Genomic DNA, 22379 nt, shown 5'->3' with positions numbered 1-22379 from the left:
GTGTGTGAAAACCTTGTAAAGACTTACAGAAAACGTTTAACCTCTGTCATTGCCAACAAAGGGTATTTAACAATGTATTGAGAAACTTTTGTTATTGACCAAATACTTATTTTCCACCATAATTTGAAAATAAATTCATTAAAAATCCTACAATGTGAATTTCAGGATTTTTTTTTTCTTCTAATTTTGTCTGTCATAGTTGAAGTGTACCTATGATGAACATTACAGGCCTCTCTCATCTTTTTAAGTGGGGAAACTTGCACAATTGGTGGCTGACTAAATACTTTTTTGCCCCACTGTAACAAAACCTACATATCACAGAAGAACATTTACTTTAAATCAGTGGAGGCTCCTCAGAGGAGGAAGGGGAGGACCATCTTATAAAGTGAATTTCATGATGTTAAACATTTAAAAAGTTATCATTTTTTGATAAAACTATACTAAATATATGAATGTCACCAAATAACTGATTAAAACACACTGTTTTGCAATGAAGGTCTCCAGTAGCCGCAACAGCACTCTGTAGGGTAGCACCATGGTGTAGCAGCTATTTTCTGTCCTTCTCTGGGTACATTGACTTTAATACAAAACGCAGGAGGCTCATGGTTCTCACCCCCTTCCATAGATTTACACAGTAATTATGACAACTTCCAGAGGACATCCTCCAACCTATCAGAGCCCTTGCAGCATGAACTGACATGTTGTACACACAATCAAATGATCAGATAATGAATCTAGTACTGAAAGCATAAACTGGAGCCAGCTAGCACTGCAGTGCATAACATGTGGTGAGTAGTTGACTCAAAGAGAGAGAAAGACAATAGTTGAACAGTTTTGAACAAATTAATTTCTTCAAAAACTAAGGAGAAGCAACAGCAGAGAGAGAGAGAGAGAGAGAGATAGCTATGTTTCATTGTATTTTTGTTCACTTTCACTTACTTAGCTAGCTAATGCCGCCAGGTAATTTAGCCTACTCAAACCATTGGCTCAAACAGAGTGGAATGCTAATTATGTTAGCTAGCTGGCTAAGAATACTGAACTTTCCAAGTCCAGGTAAGCTTTTGCTTTTTTGTTTTATTACCACCGGGGCCCGCCGGTGTAACAGCTAAACTGCTTGCTGTACACTGTACTGCGTGATTGTAGCGGGTTTACTAATGTGTTAGTTGTAATGTCTATGTTGACTATGAAGTTAACCATGACTAACCCAATTCCGTACAAATATGCGCAACCGCAGCATTCAAACAAGGCTGCAATGAAAAATAATGGGACTGTGGCAACTGTATTGCATCAAAATCTGGGATGTGAACTAAGTTTCAATTCAGCGTTGATTGACATGGTAATAGACAAATAGTATTTGAGAAAATACCAAAAAATGGACCCCTCTGACGTGGTACGTTACATCGTGACATCGTGACATCGTGACATCTGTGTCATACAGCCTCTCTCCACCAGGTATAACACTTCTCTCGCAGTTTAAAAACAAGAAAGGGACAGGGACAGAGGATACCTAGTCAATTGTACAACTGAATGCATTAATTTTTTGCATCATCACGACTCTCAAAAGCCGAGACAGCCACTGTTTACTTCTGAAGATAAATTTAGCACCGCAGCCCTAAAACCCGATTCAAATTCGACACAAACATTCAAATAGGTATGTAATAACACGTTATATAATATTATTATTATTATTATATTCTTTATAGTGTTTTATTTACATCTTAGAGGTGATAAGTTGGACAGATTGGGTGAAAACAATCAGTTTCCCCACACGACATATCTACTATTACGCAGTAGGTTTAGCTTCCCCACCCGCCATTTTTAAAAAGACCCAACGGAGATCATTGCATTCTTCAATCATGCAGAGATGGGCATCATGAAGGTCTTGTCGTTGATTTTGCTGGAAAGGGGAGAAATGGTCCTTTACAATAGTATTACAGTTGATCTGGAAGTAATATGTTTTTGGGGCGCTAAAATAAGGTAAATTGTATGGACCAGCACGGTGTACAAAAGTGCATTAGTCAACGTTAGCTAATATCATGACAATGATGTAAGCTGTGTGTAGCGATTAACAGTTATGATATGAAGGTTTGGCTTGGAAATGTTTTTTTCGCCTGGTCACAGATTGCTGTTGTGTTGTGCAGAAGTCCACAAGTGAAGGGAAAGGTGAGAGGACAGTGAGTAAATGCGAGAAAGAATTATACAACGAGCAAAGTGATGATGCTGTGGCTGCTATGAAAGTGAACTGTGTGTGCGGGTAGTCAGGAGTGTATTCATTCCACCGATTCTGTTGAAAAACTTTTCTTAAACGGAAGCAACGGAATGAAACATAGATAAACTTACTTATATAAACTTTAGTGTGCAACTGTTTGGACTAATGGTTACACCCTAGATCTGTTAGATGCAAGCAAGAGTGTGCTAGATGGTATTGAATGTGTCACTGTCTATCACCTTGATTACTCCAATTTGTCTCTCGACCTGTGCACCTGCATTATAAACTTTCATTCGTAGGCTAGGTTGTAGCAACCTCATGATGGGTATAGGAAAAATGTGAGTATCATTTAATAGCCTAAACCAATCGATGTTACATTGAGCTGGGTGAATGGAATATGAATGACAGTCATCCAATATACTGTAATAAAAATAAGGATCATAAAAAAATAACAAAATCCTCCCTAATCTTAAACAGCAACGACCACCATTGCTTTAAATACATAACAGTTACCTCTGCAGTGCGCCTGGCTTCAGCGGCCCGGAGCAGCCTGTCAGCCTTGGACAGGTCCTTGTCAGTCAGGCTGAACCCTGACCCCAGCCCTGCAGAACCTTTAGTCAGCTGCTCTATGTCCTCTATCAGAACATAGTTCCTGGCGTTGTGGTGGTCGATGTCAGCGTAGAAGGATTCAGTAGATATATTAGACATGGGGCTGGAGGCCATTCTCCTCTCCTCCAGACCCATCCTCAGTTCCAGGCTGTTGTACTTTCCCACCCCATATCCACCCTCGCTGGAGGAGGGTACGATGATGATGGGCTGGTTCCGGATCACCTCGTAGTTGGTGGTGTTCTTGGACTGGTAGCCTGAGGACTGGGCCTGCTGGTGGGAGTGGGAGGCCTGGGGGTAGGACAGGCTGGGTACAGAGGAGTAAACTGACTGACTTTGGTAGGGGTGCTGCTGGTAGAGGGCCTGTTGCTGGTACAGGGTCTGCTGGGGGTAGTGGCTGGTGGCATTGGTCTGGGGGACATACTGGGCATAGTGGGAGTAGGGACTGGTTAGAGTGGAGTACTGAGAGTCAGCCTCAGTTTGAGGGGGGATGAACTGGTCAAACTCTGACTGGGGAGCTGTCCTGGGTCTCTCCAGGCCGTGATTGCTACCTCTGGTCTCCCTGATGTTGCTGACCTCACTGTCTGACATGTAGTCTCTCTCCTCAGCCACACCCTGCAGGTAGGCCCTCTCTCTTTTCTCCCTCTCCTGCAGCAGGGCATCCTTACGACGGTTGATGCCCATCTCAAGGTACCTGTAAAAAGGAGAAGATGGGATAGAATTTACAGTGGCTTGCGAAAGTATTCAACCCCCTTGGCATTTTTCCTATTTTGTTGCCTTACAACCTGGAATTAAAATAGAGTTTTGGGGGGGGTTGTATTATTTGATTTACACAACCAGCCAACTACTATGAAGGTGCAATTTCTTTATTGTGAACAAACAACAAATAAGACAAAAAAACAGAACTTGCGTGTGCATAACTTTTCACCCCCCCCCCCCCCCCAAAGGCAATACATTGTAGAACCACCTTTTGCAGCAATTACAGCTGCAAGTCTCTTGGGGTATGTCTCCACAATCTTGGCACATTTCTGCCCTTTCTTCAAAGTAAAACTGCTCCAGCTCCTTCAAGTTGGATGGGTTCCGCTGGTATACAGCAATCTTTCAGTCATACCACAGATTCTCAATTGGATTGAGGTCTGACTAGGCCATTCCAAGACATTTAAATGTTTCCCATTAAACCACTCGAGTGTTGCTTTAGCAGTATACTTAGGGTCATTGTCCAGCTGGAAGGTGAACCTCTGTCCAGTCTCAAATCTCTGGAAGACAAACAGGTTTCCATCAAGAATTTCCCTGTATTTAGCGCCATCCATCATTACTTCAGTTCTAACCAGTTTCCCAGTCCCTACCAATGAAAAACATCCCCACAGCATAATGCTGTGATTGTGTTCTCGGGGTGATGAAAGGTGTTGGATTTGCGCCAGACATAGCGTTTTCCTTGATGGTCAAAAATCTCAATTTTAGTCTCATCTGACCAGAGTACCTTCTTCCATATGTTTGGGGAGTCTCCAACATGCCTTTTGGCGAACTCTAAACATGTTTGCTAATTTTTTTCTTTAAGCAATGGCTTTTTTCTGGCCACTCTTCCATAAAGCCCAGCTCTGTGGAGTGTACGGCTTAAAGTGGTCCTATGGACAGATACTCCAATCTCCGCTGTGGAGCTTAGCAGCTCCTTCAGGGTTATCTTTGGTCTCTTTGTTGCCTCTCTGATTAATGCCCTCCTAGCCTGGTCTGTGAGTTTTGGTGGGCGGCCCTCTCTTGGCAGGTTTGTTGTGTTGCCATATTCTTTCAATTTTTTAATAATGGATTTAATGGTGCTCCGTGGGATGTTCAAAGTTTCTGATATTTTTTTATAACCCAACCCTGATCTGTACTTCTCCACAACATCGTCCCTGACCTGTTTGGAGAGCTCCTTGGTCTTCATGGTGCAGCTTGCTTGGTGGTGCCCCTTGCTTAGTGGTGTTGAAGACTCTGGGGCCTTTCAGAACAGGTGTATATATACTGAGATCATGTGACAGATCATGTGACACTTAAGTCCACCTGTGTGCAACCTATTTAACTAATTATGTGACTTCTGAAGGTCATTTGTTGCACCAGGTCTTATTTAGGGGCTTCATAGCAAAGGGGATGAACACAAATGCACCACCTTTCCTTTTTTTTTTTTTTACAAATATTATTTTTTCACTTCACCAATCTGGACTATTTTGTGTATGTCCATTACATGAAATCCAATTAAAAATCAATTTAAATTACAGGTTGTAATGCAACAAAATAGGAAAAATACCAAGGGGGGATGAAAACTTTTGCAAGGCACTGTACATGGCCGTGAAAAGATATTTGCCCCCTATCAGATTCTCTATTTTCAACCAAAAGCTGATATTAGATAAAGAGAACCTACATTTACAAATAACAAAAAAAAGTATACTTGTAACTTTTAGTGTCAGCGTTTGTTGCTGGCATGTCATCCCTAAGTTTGTTTATCTTGCCAATGAAAAAGTAATTCAAGTAGGTCGCAATATTAGTGGGTTTTGTGATAAATGAGCCATCTGATTCAATGAATGATGGAGTCGAGTTGGCTTTTTTCCCCAAAATGTCTTTTAAGGTGCTCCAAAGCTTTTTACTATCATTCTTTAAATACTTTATCTTTGTTTCATAGTATTGTTTATTTTTTTTATTTTTTTTGCTTAGTCATATGATTTCTTAGTGTCCAGTTTGCCAATCAGTTGGGCTGCCAGACTTATTTGCCATACCTTTTGCCTCATCCCTCTCAACCATACCAGTTTTCAATCCACGGGGATTTAACCGTTTTTACAGTCATTTTCTTAATGGGTGTGAGCTTATTAGTAACTGGAATCAGCAATTTTATAAATGTGTCAAGTGCAGCGTCTGGTTGCTCCTGATTATACACCACAGACCAGCAAATATTCTTTACATCATCAACATATGAATCACTACAAAACTTCTTGTATGACCTCTTATACACTATATTAGGCCCAGCCTGACCTCTTATACACTATATTAGGCCCAACCTTTGGAACTGTGGTTTTCCTAGATAGGGCTATTATATTGTGATCACTACACCCTATGGATTTGGATACTGCTTCAAAGAAAATATCTGCAGCTTTAGTAAAAATGTGATCAATACATGTTGATGATTTTATTCCTGTGCTATTTGTAACTACCCTGGTAGGTTGACTGACAACCTGAACCAGGTTGCAGTCACTGGTTACAGTTAGTGCCACCTTCAGCTGCAATGACTCCAACCAAATGCTTCCCGTAGTTGTTGATCAGTCTCTCATATCGCTGTGGAGAAATGTTGTCCCACTCTTCCATGCAGTACTGTCTTAACTCAGCGACACTTGTGGGTTTTCAAGCATGAAGTGCTCGTTTCAAGTACTGCCATCACAACTGCTCAATTGGGACTTTGACTTCAAATGAGTTGCTTTTTAACCATTTTCATATAGACTTGAATGTATGTTTTGGATCATAGTCTTGTTGCCTTACCCAGCTGTGCTTCAGCTTCAGTTCACAGACGAATGGCCTGACATTCTCAGGTAGAATTCTCTGATACAAAGCAGAATTCATGGTTCCTTCTATTAAGGCAAGTCGTCCAAGTCCTGATGCAGCAAAGCATCTCCAAACCATCACACTACCACCACCTTGCTTGACCGTTGGTATGAATTGGTATGAGGTTCTTATAGTGGAATGCAGTGTGTGGTTTTCGCCAGACATAATGGGATCCATCTAGTCCAAAAAGCACCTTGAAGCACCTTCAGTCATCAAGAAAGAATGTTGAAAGAATGTTCAGATCAGTCAAAAGTATACATTTTTGGATGACAAGGGTCCCATTATGCCTGGGGGGGGGGGGGAGTGATCACTTTATACACACCCTTGTGTTATACTCTTCTAAAGTATGCTATTGTATTGTAAATCAAAACTGTTTCATAAATGACTTGCCTCTTTCCCAAATGGTAAAATAAATAAATAACCTCAGCTTGGCATCAATCTCTTTCTCCTCCTCATCTAGCTCGGCCTGTTTCCTGCGGAGCTTGGATGACTCTCTCTCCACTAGATCCAGCTCCTTGTCAATGTCCTGCAGGATCTTGGCCCGGGCCATGGTGGTGTGACGGCCAAGCCGGCGGCGGGCTGAGTTGGTGCTGTAACCTGACGGGCCGGTCAGAGGGTCATCTTCAGGGGGTGGGTTGGGAAGGGTTCTCTTCACCTTCTTTCCAGTGCCTGACGAAGAGCTCTGGCCCTAGGACAGACAGAGGAAACATCAATAAGACAATAGATAAGATAAGAGTACTTTAAGATGCAGTTCGGGATCTTAAGCAAAAAAATCATGTTAATTGCAGGACGTAATAAATCATACGTAATGGATGACATAGAACACATTTGTATGACGTAGTACAGAAAAATCGAGGACCCGTTTTGGCTTGTGAGCAAAACTACTGGTTGAAATTATACAAAAGATCTGGAGCAACACTTTAACACTATTGCACGGTTTTTACTTTCAACAAACATTTCAACAGCATGCAATCTATGTGTTTTACTCTGCCTTTAGCATGCTCATATTTAACACTTTTATATTCCCAGTATTCTTAGTGCAATGACTTACAGAGTAGCTGTCTGAGTAGTGGTAGCCTATCCTGTCCTCGGTGGTATGGCTGAGAGACTTTGGGTCAGACATAGACTTCTGCCCAGGCTTCAGCATCATAGGGCTGGAGGAAAACCTGGTCGGGTCAGTGGTCAGCATCTTTTGCCCTCCCTCCATGGCCTTACTGGAGGAGAGGGTGGACATAGTGGAGTAGAGCACCTTGGGGGACTTGGGGGTGATGTCTGCCGGTGAGGGGTGCCTCCGGTCTGCGTCTGTCTGACAGCTGAGACTGCCACCTCTCTGAGAGTTCTCTGGGGCTGAGATGTGTTTGATGATCTCCACCTTAGTGTCCATCTGGATGCTGGGGCGTTTGATGCTCCCGGAGTGGTCGGTCTGAACAGAGATCTCTGCAATAGTCTGAATGGCAATGCTGGAGACCTTAGAGCCAACGTGTTTCCCCTCACCACTGTGCTTACTGGAGCGGGAGCGCCGCCGCGACCTGGCTGGCATGTCCCACTCAACTTCCTGGTCCTCCTCATCATCAGTCTGAACACTGCTGTCTACACCCTTCCTGTAGTTCCTCTTCCTCCTCCCTACATACATCCTGTCTACTGAGTCCTCATCGTCTGTCTGGACCCCACTGTCCACTATCCTCTTCCCTACCACTCCTGTACCATACCCCTGGTCACCAGGCTGGTTAGACCCTGCTGGTTGTTTCCTACTGAGCTGCAGCTGGTCCTGACCTCCACCCTCTCTCTGACCCTCACTGGTTACATACTGCCCACCCTCTAGCTGGGTGACAGTGGATGAGGTGGTGGACTCATCCCTAACAGGCCAGTATTGGCCGTTATCCCCAACCCCTGTATACTGCTTCTCTAGCAGGTTGTCTGACCCTGTAGTACTGTACTGTTCATCTAGCTGGTGCTGTAGCTGCACCTGGAGTTGTTGGATCTGCTCTAACTGTTGCCTCTGCTGGTTGTAGGTCTCTTGCTGGGCTACAAGTTGCGCCTGGTGCTCCTCTTCCTGTTGCATTAACAGCTGCTGTTTCAGAGCCTGTAGAATAGAATAGATTAACATTATTTTCGATCACCTTACAGTAACTGATTACAAACATATTAAAAACAGTGAGCATGAACAGTGACCATGACACCCCGCACCATACATTAACACAGGAGACATATACCGTACACACACATTCATACCTGCAGCTCCTCCAGCTCCCTCTGCACCATGATCTGCTCCTGTTCACGGTAGCGTTGGATCTCCTGCCTCTCCCACTCCAGCTCCTCAGCCAGACACAGCTGCTTCAGCTTCTCCAGCTGCAGGAACTCCCTCTCCATCTGGTACTGGGTGATCTTGCTGTCATCCAGACCGGGGAACATGGGCGATGAAGCCAGGGCGTCCAGAGAGGCTGCGATGGCCTCCAGTGTCTGGTCAGAGTACAGGTCAGGGAAGTCAGTCATGATGTCAGCCAGAGCGCTGGGCAGCAGGTCCTTGGGCAGGCTAGTGTCCAGGCTGATGATCTGTTGGCCAGGGTCGCTGGTGGGAATAAAGCCATAGGGGTGGGGAGCTGGTGCTGGCTGCTCCTGGAGGGTTGTGGTAGGAGGTAGGGTGGTGCTGAAGATGGAACCTGGCTGAGTGGTGATGGGGTATGTAGAAGGAACAGGGGCTGCTATGGAGGAGTATACCATTCCGTCTGAGGATCTAAAGACACTATAAGCAGAGACCTGGGAATATGGAGCAGTGGATATCCCCGTATACGCCCCAGCAGCTTTACTGGTGTAGTCTAGAGCTTCACCTGTTATGATGGGTCCAGAAATGTAGGTTTAAGTCAATGATTATAGCATCATAACTTTCTGTACAAAAAGAGGCCATGCAGATTCGATTTGGGGAGATCATAACACGAAGCATGCAAGTATATTCAGTCTGTCCAGCTAGCATGATGCAAAGCCAAAATATTGTGGGAGAACACGCAGGCATACGCATGCATCTGTGTAAAAGAAAGAACAGACAAAAGAAACAGGACATTTATTAAAATCAAGATCGTTTCACAAATCATGCAAAAGTACAGTAAATGCACATTTTTAATCACACTAGAAATGAACATAATGATAACTGATGTAAAACAATGCCCAGAGAAATAGGTTACCATTCAGAAATTAAATTCAAGCAGGTAAAAAGTTGAAAAGAACCCAAAACCTAGCAAACATGCTATATTTCTACCATACCAACCTGCGGACATATTAGCAGCAGTCAGGTCTATTGCACTGTCCGAGGCTCCGTTATAGTTATATCTGGTCTTTCCATCATAGAGGAACAGTCCTGCATCAGCCAGGTTGGTCTCAGACATGGCCTTGCCGCTCAGGCCCTTGATGCCATAAACCCCAGCATGATCATACTGGTAGTGGTCATCTCTGTAGCCGAAGCGGTTGTCAGGTTGGGTAATAACCGGCGGCTGGGTCCTACAGCTCCCTGTGAAGGGTAGCTTGTAGATGACATCACAGCACACATTCCTCCCAGCTGTCAGATCTATGGGTGTCCCATCATCCTCTATGACTGTGGTCACCACACCAGGGCTCTTGTCCGACAGAGCCGCCATGGCCCTGAGGGTTCTAGAGGTGGACAGATCCACAGCCCCTGCTGGCTCTGAGAGCATGTCCCCCACGTTGGTGATAGCGGGGGCCATGGTCACTGGAAGTCTGCTATTTACCATGGAGGCTCCATAAGACAGGTTGATTGGTGTCTCTGTGTCTGTGGCTAACAGTGTGTTGATGATAGGCGGAGAGTCCACCCGCCTGTACACTATCTGTGCCAGAGGCTGGAATGGTTTGTATGTGGTGAGAGGGAGAGGCATGGAGGTAACATAACCCTGCAGATCTAAAGGTATTTCTGCTGGCTCGCTGGTGTAGGACTCAATGGTGTCTGAACAGGTGACGATAGTGATGCTATCAGTGACAACCGACAGTGTGGTGGAAGAGGTGATCTCAGCACTCAAGTTCACTATCTCTGGCTGCACTGCCGTATGTCGGCCACTAGAGTTGCTACAGACAGATTTGCGACTTGATTCCTGTGGGGTCAAGTCCATCCCTGAATCGGTCATCTTCACGCCAACCTTAATGGTGCGGAGGTCAATGGCATCACCGGAGTAGATCTTCCCGTTCTGTTTGGGAGAGGGCTGAACTTTAACCAAGTCTGGCTGGATGGTGATGGCCACTCCATTGGATGCAGGAACCTGTGGCAGCCTCTCATGGACCAAAGACACCGTGGTTCTCTGAACCTCGGTGGTGACCACCTGAGTGACCAGGCTGGGCAGGCTCTCCGGGTGCTGGGCTGAGGTGGAGATAGATGAGGAGTACATGTGGCTCAGGCTGTTCACCACCTTCTCAGGCCCATGGATCTCCTGGCTCTCGATTGACTCATGGTGGAATTTCCTGGTGATGGTGACTGGAGCCACGGGTACGGTCTCGGGAATCTCCTGGATAGATGGAACTGACATTCTCCTGGTGTAGGCTTCAGTTGTAATGAATTCCAGGGGGGTCTCATGGGCTGATGAATAAATCAGCACTTCTGGTACTGCCTGTGGTGGTTGCACTGCTGAGGGGATGGATCCTCTCCTGTATGGGACTTGGGCAGCATATGCCTCTACGTCTGGCTCTGCAGGCATCATGATAACCTGGGCCATACTAAGGGGTTTCTGCATGGTTATAGACGCTCTTCTTGTAGTGGAAATAGCCTCGGTTGTAACCACCTGGATGGGTGTTTCATATTCTGATGGGTAAGCCGTTACTTCAGCAAATGTGTATGGTTGTTGTGCTACAGAGTATATGGATGTCCTTCTAGTGGTAGTGGCCTCAGTTGTTCTAACTTCCGTAGGCATTTCATACTCTGAAGGCAACGTCATCACTTCGGCCACTGCTTGTGGTTGCGGTGCAGCTGATGGTATTGATGGTATCTCCTGCTGTATGGGCATTGCTCCTACCTCTGCCATGGGTTTTGGCTGCTGCATTGGTGATGCGAGGCTATAGATGGCCTCAGTTGAAACCACTTCTATCAGTGATGGTGACTGATGCATGGTTGAGGGTGTAGCTTCTACATGGACTTGGCTGGCAATAGCTTCAGTAGGTATCTCCTGCTGTAAGGGCATTGCTGCTACCTCTGTCATGGTTTGTGGTTGCTCCATTGTTGATGGTATTGTCACTCTTCTAGAGATGGCCTCAGTTGAAACCACTTCAATCAGTGATGGTGATTGATGCATGGTTGAGGGTGTAGCTTCTACATGGACTTGGCTGGCAATAGCTTCAGTAGGCATCTCCTGCTGTAAGGGCATTGCTGCTACCTCTGCCATGGTTTGTGGTTGCTCCATTGTTGATGGTATTGTCACTCTTCTAGAGATGGCCTCAGTTGAAACCACTTCAATCAGTGATGGTGATTGATGCATGGTTGAGGGTGTAGCTTCTACATGGACTTGGCTGGCAATTGCTTCAGTAGGTATCTCCCGCTGCAATGGCATTACATCAGCCATGGTTTGTGGTTGCCGCATTTCTGATGGTATTGATGCTCTTCTAGAGATGGCCTCAGTTGAAACCACCTCTGTCAGTGATGCTGACTGATGGATGGTTGGGGGCATAGCTTCTAAGGGCATTGCTAATAACTCTCCCATGGTTTGTGGTTGTTGCGTTTCTGATGGTATTGATGCTCTTCCAGGCATGGCCTCAGTTGAAACTACATCTGTAGGTATGACCTGCTCTGCTGGTAAAGCCATTACTTCAGCCACATATTGTGGCTGCTGAGGTACATCATGTATTGATGCCCTTCTACCAGAAGCTTGAGCTGCAGACACTTCTGCAGGAACCTGTGGCTCTGATGGCATTGTCCTAACTTCAGACACTTTCTGTTGTGGCTGGGCTGTTGGAGGTATATACGGTTTCTTTATTGGAGCTCTGACACTGTATACCTGAATAGGCATCTCCGACCCTGCTGAAATGTTCACCACCTCAGCCACACCGTGTGCAGGCTGCATAGCTGATGACATGGAAGGCTGCCTTGCTGTTGCAGTGACTCCCTCTAGGGGTGCTGCTACTTCGACTGGTACAATTGCTGCTGTTGGTGGTGGCAGCTGCCTCAATGAGGGAACTGACGCTCTCCTGACAGTGGCCTGGGCTGAGAAGGCTGTAATGGGTGACTGTTGTTCTGAAGGTGTAGTCCTATACATTGGGCATGTCTGCATAGTGAAGGGGATGGATCCTCTCCTGATGGGGGCTTGGACAGTGATGCCCTCTGTGGGTGTGCCAGGCTCTGAGGGAAGCGTTATCACCACATACGTTTCCAGACAATTGGCATACCTCGGAGACAGAGGGGACCTGGGAGAGGCAGCACTCATCTTGGGCTCCACTGGGGTGGTCAGACTCAGATACAGTGCATTGGGAGGTTCTCTGGTCCTGGGCAGTGTTGTGGCTGTGAATGGCTGTGCTATGCTGGCGTTTGGTACCACTTCTCTGGTCCTGGGAAGAGTTTGGCTAGCGGTGGGAACCACTGGTGGTTTGATGCTTTCCCCTGGACGGTGGCTGAACACCAGCCCTGCAGGAATGGACACAGGCTTGGGAGGGACGGGAGGGGGTGCAGATGCCTTGTGTACTGTACTGGGGCCTGTGGTTGTTACAGTTCCCTGTGTCATTGTCACAGCAGTTGAGACTGATACTGCGATTGGGACTGAAGATGGGGTGGAAACAGAAGACTTTTTGGGATAAACCGCTGGCTTGAGTAAGGTGGCAGGAGGTGGTGGAGGAGTGGGAGGTGGTGGTGTATCTGCCACAGGTATACATGTGTCTGAGCTGGGTACAGCAGGAACAGAGGGAGCAGTAGGGAAAGGAGCAACACTCACAACCACAGGCCCTGCTGCCATCAGACTACTGCCTTTATCAACAGTAGAAGTGGTAGTTATTGCCACTGAGTATGCCAGGTCTTGGGTCGACTGGCTGAGCACCGACATGTTCTCCACATTAGGAACTATGATGACCACATGCCCCTGTCTGGTTGGGGTCATCATCACCTGAGGGCCAGCATCACCCTTTGGCCTGACCTGCTCCACCTGCGGCTGTATATCCACCACCACAGACTGTATGGGCTGGCTAGGCAGACCTGCTCCAATGGCTATAGCGGTGGTCATGGTCGGGGAGACATGTTGGACAGCCCTGATTGAGGTAGGCTCTGCTGAGGTCTGGGGCAGGGAGACTGACATATAGCGAGGTGGAGGAGGAGGTGGGGCTTTTTTGGTGGAGGCTTGTCTCTGGATTCGGGGTGTCCCTGCAGCTGGGACTACTACTGGGGCTGGAGCAGCAGCCTGGACAGGGACTGACTGCACAACTGTAGCCTGGGCAGGAGCTGGGGCTGATGCAGGTAGTGGGGCTTGGGGTGACACTGGAGAGGTGATGGTAACCATGTCTGGCATTTGGACTACAACTGGAGCTGGAGCAGGAGTTGGAGCAGAGACTGGAGTTGGCACAGCACTGGGAGCAGCTGGGACTGGAGATTGTGCTTGAGAATGTACTGAGCTTGGTATTGGAGTTTGTGCTCTGACCTGCACAGAAGGTAGAACCTGAGCAGCCATCTGGGATGGAGATCTAACCAGATCTGGTATTTGGACTGCATATGGATCAGGTATCTGTACCACCACTGAGGCAGGTGCTGAGACAGGTGTTGAGGCAGGGGCTGGGGCTTGGGCTGGAGAAGCTGCAGCATCGGCTATAGTTGTAGCTGGTGTTGGTGCTTGGATTGGATCTGTAACCAGATCTTGTATCGTGACCAAAACTGTGGTTGGAGAAACAGCCATAATGGGAGCGATAGAAGGAGGGGAGATATCAATAGGCGGCTGAGCAGCAAAGGGACCTGCTGCTTTGGCCAAGTCTGGTGTCGGAGTAGACACTGCAGTAGAGTCGGAAGAGAGAGGACTTCGAGCTTGGAAAGAGGAGGAGGACGTAGCGTTGGAGGCTAGACTTGAGTCTGGAGTCGATGGTGAGGTGGGAGGTGATACAGGAGAGACCTGTGAAGGTGTGGTGGTCGTACTGGGGGCTAGAACTGTCTCAGGGGCAAAGACAGGAGCTGGAGTAGCTTTAGCTGGGGAAACCTCACACACCACAGTGATGGGTTCAATGTCAGCTACCTCTGTTGTTGGTGCATGCTCTGAAACTGAAGTGTACTCTAGCTCTTTTTTAGTCTCAGACTCATAACTAGGGGTAATATCAGAGGACACTCCCACTCCATACTCCTCTACTATACTATCGTCCGTCTCATCCTCTCCAGAGGAACACTGGGTGATCTTCAAGTCCGGTATGGGGAAAAGAGCCCTCCTCATAGTCAAATCCTGAGGAACTGTTGGCTTGGCAACATAGACCTCGGGCCGTTTAGGAGGTTCAGAGGGTCGTGGTGGAGCTGGACGTTTCTTCCTCTTAACGTAGGTAGAACCAGCATCTAACATAGGCTTCTCTCCCTCGGCCTCACCAACTTTGCAGCTCTCAGCTGCAGCAGAGGATGGTGCAGTAACATGTATCTCAGGATTAGGAGTGTTGATAGCTGACTGAACCTTCTGAAACTCCTGCTCTATCAACATCAGTTCCTTCTTCTTCAGCATCATCTCCTCATACACCTCTTCAGGAGACCTCAAACCTTTCTTCCCCGGCTCTTTAGCGGGGTCTTTACTGGGCTGCTCCGGTGGGGCTGAAGTACTTTTAGCTTCAGGCTCCTCCACTAGGGATTCGTAGAGGTAGTCCTCTATGGCCATGCCTTCGTAAAGTAGCTCTATCTCAGGGACTGGCTCTGTCTCTCCTTTAGGAGATCTAGCTATCTGAAGCATCTCCTCGTATTCATCCTCTGCACTCTTTAGTGGCTTTGCAGTACTGAACTTCTGTCCTTCAGGGACAACTATCCTGGTCTCTGTGTGAAAGGCGTCTGAATCAGACTCCATGCTAGGAAAATAGTCAGAGACTGATGTCCTGTGAAGCGCTTCCATCTCCCTAGCCTGCTTTGCCTCCTCAGTGGGAGAGGCATCTTCAATGGAAGACAGGTTACAGGGTGAGGTTAGAGGGAGATTCCTTCTCCTCTGAGCTCGGAGATCATCTTTATCCCTTTTGGACTTCTTGGAGATCCTCTTCCCCTGCTGCTGGTCCGAATCCTTCGGTTTCTCCTGCTCCCTGGGGTGATCCTCCTCCTCCCTGAGCTCCTCCTCCTCTGACGAGTCCTCGATGGTGGGGAATGGCTGGCCGGTATGCCTGTGCTTGGCCTTGCGGGGCTGTTTCCCCTCCCCACTCCTCTTGTGGCTGGGGCTGCTGTCGCTGTCCTCCTCCAGAGAAGAGGCTGAGGTGGGGGAAGTTCCAGGGGTGAAGCTGGACACTTGGACGCTGGATGACCCCTCACCTTTGGACCTGTCCTCCAGAGAATCTGTGATGCTCTCCACCTCTGAATCCCCATCGTCCATGCTCTTTGTTCTCTGCGGCGTCATGGGCATGGCTTTCTTATACACAGTGATTTGCTCATGGAGTTCAGCACTCTCTACAATAGATTTAGGCTCAGACCTAGGGAGAGAATGTATCCTGGCTGGGCTGTCTTCATCATCTATACTGCCTTTTTTTAACAGAGGCTTGGATTTACATGATGTGCTATCCACCACAGCATCCATGGTCTCCTCCACTTTGACCTCTTTCTCTTCTTTTTCCTCCTCCTCTGAGAGAGACATCTCCTCTCCCATCATCCCCATGATCTGCCTGCGTATTAACTCCTCCTCATTCACGAATGAGTCTGGGCTGTCTGGAGGGCTGTCTGTAGGGCTGTCATCTTTGTAGTCCTCGCTGCTGGATGAGGCTGCCGTGCTGACTGCTATCGCACTTAACCTCCGTCTCTGGAGCTTGGGTGAGGGAGAGGGTTCGCTCCCACTGCTCTCCTCCATCGGCACATAACTCAGAAGCCTCTTTGCCCCATTCCCCTCCTCCTTGGCAGGCATGGCTGTGTCAGGGGTTGTGTCCATGATAGGGACATCTCTGACTGTCTGCAACTCATCCAGCTCCCCCTCGGAGGTGTAGGAGCCCTGTGAGATGGGAAATATGTCTGGTCCATCCTGGGACTTGTCACTGTAGCCCTCAGGCTTGATGTCAGCCTCAAATGAACTGGCTGGGCTGGATGGTACCTCAGCTACTACCTGGTCTGCTAGGAGGGAGGCTGCAGTTGGCTCTTTCTCCTTCTCCTGAAAATAAAAAAGCATCAGATGAAAATGTGCTTGTCCTATGCATAGATAAATCAAAACATACACTACTGGTCAAAAGCTTTAGAACACCTACTAATTCAAGGGTTTTTCATTATTTTGACTATTTTCTACATTGTAGAATAAGCTTTGTGGGGTATTGTGTGTAGATTGATGAGGAAAATATTGCAATTAATCCATTTTAGAAAAGGCTGTAACGTAACGAAATGTGGAAAAGGGGAGGTCTGAAACTTTCCGAATGCACTGTTTATGGCTGGAGCAAATTATATGTGTGTGAACAGTTAATAACTATGGCAGAGATCTATAGTAGTATGGGATTACAATATTGAATAGGAATTATGATAACAACAATAAATTGATTCATATGTTAAACAAAAAGTTACCTTCACCGTCTCCTTCTCAGTGAGTATCTGCTGAGGTTCAAGAAGGACATCATCCACCTTTTCAACCAATGGAGTGGCCACTTCCTTGATAGTATCCGTTTGGACTGGTTGTGGAGCAACATAAAGTGGTTCCTGTTGTTTCGGTTGCTTCTCAACCTTCTCCTCTGCTAGTTTAGGTAGCTCTGTTGGTTGAGCCTCAGCCTCTGGCTTCTCCTCCACAGTGGCTGGAGTGACAGCAACAGCAGTAGCCACTGTGGTGGATAGAGGAGCAGGAGGAGTCATGGCCTCAGTCACTAGGACAGAGGCAACTGAAGCAGCTACTGCTGGAGCATCAGTTTTGGGTGGTTCAGATTTAGGTAGTACAGGTTTAGGCAGCAAAGCCTTAGGAAACTCTGCCACAGAAGGCTCCATTTTTGGTGCCTCTGTCTCCGCCTCACGGACTTCCGTCTCAGGAGCCTCAGCCTTGGCGACAGTCATGGGAGCTTCAGCCTTGGGGACTTGCATCTTTGGTTCCATTTGTGCAAGGCCAGGTATTGGTGTAGGCGGAGTGGGCACTGAGGTGAGAGGCACAGCATGGGATGGGGACTGTGTTTTAGAGAAAGGCTGGGCCTTGCTGCTTACTGCTGCTGGAGGCTGGGGCTCTGTCTTGGTGGTTGCGACTACAGGGAGTGGTGTGGGCTGGGCCTGGGTCTTGATGGGTAGGGCCATCTTTCCCATGTCTCCCAGTTGTCCAGAGAGAGCCCTCTGGGTCTGGCAGTTCAGACACAGCCATTCCTTCTGTCAACACAGAGAACAACACACAGTGGTTAGTGGTCAGTTCAGACACAGCCATTCCTTCTGTCAACACAGAGAACAACACACAGGTGGTTAGTGGTCAGTTCAGACACAGCCATTCCTTCTGTCAACACAGAGAACAACACACAGTGGTTAGTGGTCAGTTCAGACACAGTTATTACTTCTGTCATGGAGGGGACAACACACAGGTGGTTAGTACAGACCATGTTAGCGTCATTCCAAGCCAACGCCTGGCTCTATTCCAATAGGGGTTCCAAATACAATGGAAGAGAAATCATTCACCCTTCATAACACACATTTATCAACTGTGTTCATCAGCGGTACAAAAGCAAATGGGTGACTGTTGTTCTGAAGGTGTAGTCCTATACGTGTGTTATGTTACACCACACTCTGTGAAGTGTACTGTAGTGGAATGTTACCACCTATCTTAATTTAACTCCTGAAGCCATGTGTGGATAACAATGATGGACAATGTACACTGGTACAGTCAGTGCAGTGCATTACGCAGTTACAAACACTAGAAGTCATAGTGAACCCTAACACCACCCTACTGTAGTTTAATGTATTCTACCAGTGTTTAATATATTCTACATCAGTTCAAATTACACCACATGAACTAATCTGCTTTTAGAATTCCTAAGCCTCGAGCAAAGAAAACCTCCATAACACCGTTAGTCTGAAGCGTAACAAGCGCTTGTCAGGTAGCATATAAAAATAGCTTACCTTTCCAGAAAACAAATGGCATCTTATTGCTATTTACATTAAATGTCTCTCCACAGCAGCATGATCTTTTTGCACCATTTATTTTGGGTCGGTTGAGGAAAAAACATTTGCAGTGAACTGGTAGAGCAGACAGGAGAACAGCACTGTGACTGTACCTCTGCAAAGACGGTGTGGGGATGTGACACTCGGGTAGAGCAGACAGGAGAACAGCACTGTGACTGTACCTCTGCAGAGACGGTGTGGGGGTGTGACACGGTGTGGGGATGTGACACTCGGGTAGAGCAGACAGGAGAACAGCACTGTGACTGTACCTCTGCAGAGACGGTGTGGGGGTGTGACACGGTGTGGGGATGTGACACTCGGGTAGAGCAGACAGGAGAACAGCACTGTGACTGTACCTCTGCAGAGACGGTGTGGGGGTGTGACACGGTGTGGGGATGTGACTCTCGGGTAGAGCAGACAGGAGAACAGCACTGTGACTGTACCTCTGCAGAGACGGTGTGGGGGTGTGACACGGTGTGGGGATGTGACACTCGGGTAGAGCAGACAGGAGAACAGCACTGTGACTGTACCTCTGCAGAGACGGTGTGGGGGTGTGACACGGTGTGGGGATGTGACACTCAGGTAGAGCGGACAGGAGAACAGCACTGCGACTGTACCTCTGCAGAGACGGTGTGGGGATGTGACACTCAGGTAGAGCAGACAGGAGAACAGCACTGTGACTGTACCTCTGCAGAGACGGTGTGGGGATGTGACACTCGGGTAGAGCAGACAGGAAAACAGCACTGTGACTGTACCTCTGCAGAGACGGTGTGGGGATGTGACACGGTGTGGGGATGTGACACTCGGGTAGAGCAGACAGGAGAACAGCACTGCGACTGTACCTCTGCAGAGACGGTGTGGGGATGTGACACTCGGGTAGAGCAGACAGGAAAACAGCACTGCGACTGTACCTCTGCAGAGACGGTGTGGGGATGTGACACTCGGGTAGAGCAGACAGGAGAACAGCACTGTGACTGTACCTCTGCAGAGACGGTGTGGGGATGTGACACTCGGGTAGAGCAGACAGGAGAACAGCACTGTGACTGTACCTCTGCAGAGACGGTGTGGGGATGTGACACTCGGGTAGAGCAGACAGGAGAACAGCACTGTGACTGTACCTCTGCAGAGACGGTGTGGGGGTGTGACACGGTGTGGGGATGTGACACTCGGGTAGAGCAGACAGGAGAACAGCACTGTGACTGTACCTCTGCAGAGACGGTGTGGGGGTGTGACACGGTGTGGGGATGTGACACTCAGGTAGAGCGGACAGGAGAACAGCACTGCGACTGTACCTCTGCAGAGACGGTGTGGGGATGTGACACTCAGGTAGAGCAGACAGGAGAACAGCACTGTGACTGTACCTCTGCAGAGACGGTGTGGGGATGTGACACTCGGGTAGAGCAGACAGGAGAACAGCACTGCGACTGTACCTCTGCAGAGACGGTGTGGGGATGTGACACTCGGGTAGAGCAGACAGGAAAACAGCACTGTGACTGTACCTCTGCAGAGACGGTGTGGGGATGTGACACGGTGTGGGGATGTGACACTCGGGTAGAGCAGACAGGAGAACAGCACTGCGACTGTACCTCTGCAGAGACGGTGTGGGGATGTGACACTCGGGTAGAGCAGACAGGAAAACAGCACTGCGACTGTACCTCTGCAGAGACGGTGTGGGGATGTGACACTCGGGTAGAGCAGACAGGAGAACAGCACTGTGACTGTACCTCTGCAGAGACGGTGTGGGGATGTGACACTCGGGTAGAGCAGACAGGAGAACAGCACTGTGACTGTACCTCTGCAGAGACGGTGTGGGGATGTGACACTCGGGTAGAGCAGACAGGAGAACAGCACTGTGACTGTACCTCTGCAGAGACGGTGTGGGGGTGTGACACGGTGTGGGGATGTGACACTCGGGTAGAGCAGACAGGAGAACAGCACTGCGACTGTACCTCTGCAGAGACGGTGTGGGGATGTGACATGGTGTGGGGATGTGACACTCGGGTAGAGCAGGAGATGCTGGAGCAAAGGGCATTCCCTTTATTAACCACCTCTCACTTTCAATCACCATGTGTGTAGGGCTGTGATGTTCATGACATTTGTGAGATAGTCATTGGTCAGCCAAATGACCGTGGCCACCGTAATAACAGTTCGAATAGAAAAATAAATAAATATATATTTGTTTGTTTGAAAAAATTTTGTGGTTATTTGCAGGGACAGGGGCATTGCCTAGGAAACCAAAGACTTGTTTGTTACAACACCTTGCTTGTTCCAGCAAGGCGCTGGACGTTTCATCACGTTGTAGAGTCTATGTTCCAGCAGAAATGGACTCAACTTCCCCAATAATCGGTAATTGGCCTTTTTGGATGCCAATTATGGCTGATTACATTGCAATCCGTGAGGAGACTGCGTGGCAGGCTGACCAACTGTTACGCAAGTGCAGCAAGGAGCCAAGGTAAGTTGCTGGCTAGCATTAAACGTATCTTACAAAAAACAATCAATCTTCACATAATCCATAATCACTAGTTAACTACACATGGTTGATGATATTACTAGATTAACTAGCTTGTCCTGCGTTGCATATAATCAACGCGGTGCCTGATAATTTATCATTGAATCACAGCCTACATCAACTTCGCCAAACGGGTGATGATTTAATAAAAGCGCATTGCCGAAAAAGCACAATCTTTGCACAAATGTACCTAACCATAAAAATCAATGCCTTTCTTAAAATCAATACACAGAAGTATATATTTTTAAACCTGCATATTTAATAGAACAGTCTGACTGAGTGGTGGTAGGCAGCAACAGGCTCGTAAGCATTCATTCAAACAGCACTTTACTGCGTTTGCCAGCAGCTCTTAGCAATGCTTGAAGCACAGCTCTGTTTATGACTTTAAGCCTATCAACTCCCAACATTAGACTGGCAACATCCAATAGTCAAAGGTATATGAAATACAAATGGTATAGAGAGAAATAGTTGACAAGTCATAATTCCTATAATAACTACAACCTAAAACTTTTTAACTGGGAATATTGAAGAAATGGGAATATTGAACCATCAGCTTTCATATGTTCTCATGTTCTGAGCAAGGAACTTAAACGTTAGCTTATTTAAACCAAATTGAACATGTTTCATTATTTATTTGAGACTGAATAGATTTTATTTTCAAGATAAAAAAAAAAACAGAATGGAGCTAAGCACAAGCAAAATCCTAGAGGAAACCCTGGTTCAGACTGCTTTCCACCAGCCACTGGGTGATGAACTTACCTTTTAGCAGGGAAATAACCAAAAACACAAGTTCAAATCTACACTGGAGTTGCTTACCAAGAAGACAGTGAATGTTCTTGAGTGGCCGAGTTACAGTTTTTACTTAAATCTATTTGAAAATCTATGGCAAGACTTGAAAATGGTTCTCCAGCTATGATCAACAACAAATGAAGATTTTTAAGAGAATAATGGACAAATATTGTACAATCCAGGTGTGCAAAGCTCTTAGAGACTTACCCAGAAAGACTTACAGCTGCAATAGCTGCCAAAGATGATTCTAACATGTATTGACTCAGGGGTGTGAATACTTATGTAAATGAGATATTTCTGTATTGTTTTTCAATGAATTTGCAAACATTTCTAAAAGACATTGATTTCACTTTGTAATTATGAGGTATTGCGTGTAAATGGGTGAGAAAAATATTACATTTAATCCATATATATTGCATGTTCAAGAAAGTCAATGGTGAGACCACACACACACACACACACACACACACACACACACA

General features: G+C 47.2%; 1 protein-coding gene across 4 annotated transcripts in view; it reads right to left on the bottom strand.

Annotated features, from left to right (window-relative positions):
* LOC109866960 (protein piccolo) overlaps nt 1–22379 on the bottom strand; it is a 99097-nt gene that overhangs the window by 40725 nt on the left and 35993 nt on the right. For all 4 annotated transcript variants that reach the window (XM_031801422.1, XM_031801423.1, XM_031801424.1 and 1 more), the window contains exons 4-9: nt 17043–17819; nt 9642–16641; nt 8612–9207; nt 7431–8462; nt 6802–7067; nt 2723–3509 (exon numbers count right to left, since the gene is read on the bottom strand). In XM_031801422.1, coding sequence (XP_031657282.1) covers nt 2723–3509; nt 6802–7067; nt 7431–8462; nt 8612–9207; nt 9642–16641; nt 17043–17819 — 10458 coding nt within the window. The remainder of the gene's footprint in view (nt 1–2722; nt 3510–6801; nt 7068–7430; nt 8463–8611; nt 9208–9641; nt 16642–17042; nt 17820–22379) is intronic.

Source organism: Oncorhynchus kisutch, linkage group LG22 (genome assembly GCF_002021735.2).
Source record: "Oncorhynchus kisutch isolate 150728-3 linkage group LG22, Okis_V2, whole genome shotgun sequence".
In the NCBI taxonomy this organism is placed as follows: Eukaryota; Metazoa; Chordata; class Actinopteri; order Salmoniformes; family Salmonidae; genus Oncorhynchus; species Oncorhynchus kisutch.
The sequence above is the reverse complement of the archived record's forward strand: the minus strand, read 5'-3'. Positions and strand labels throughout refer to the sequence as shown.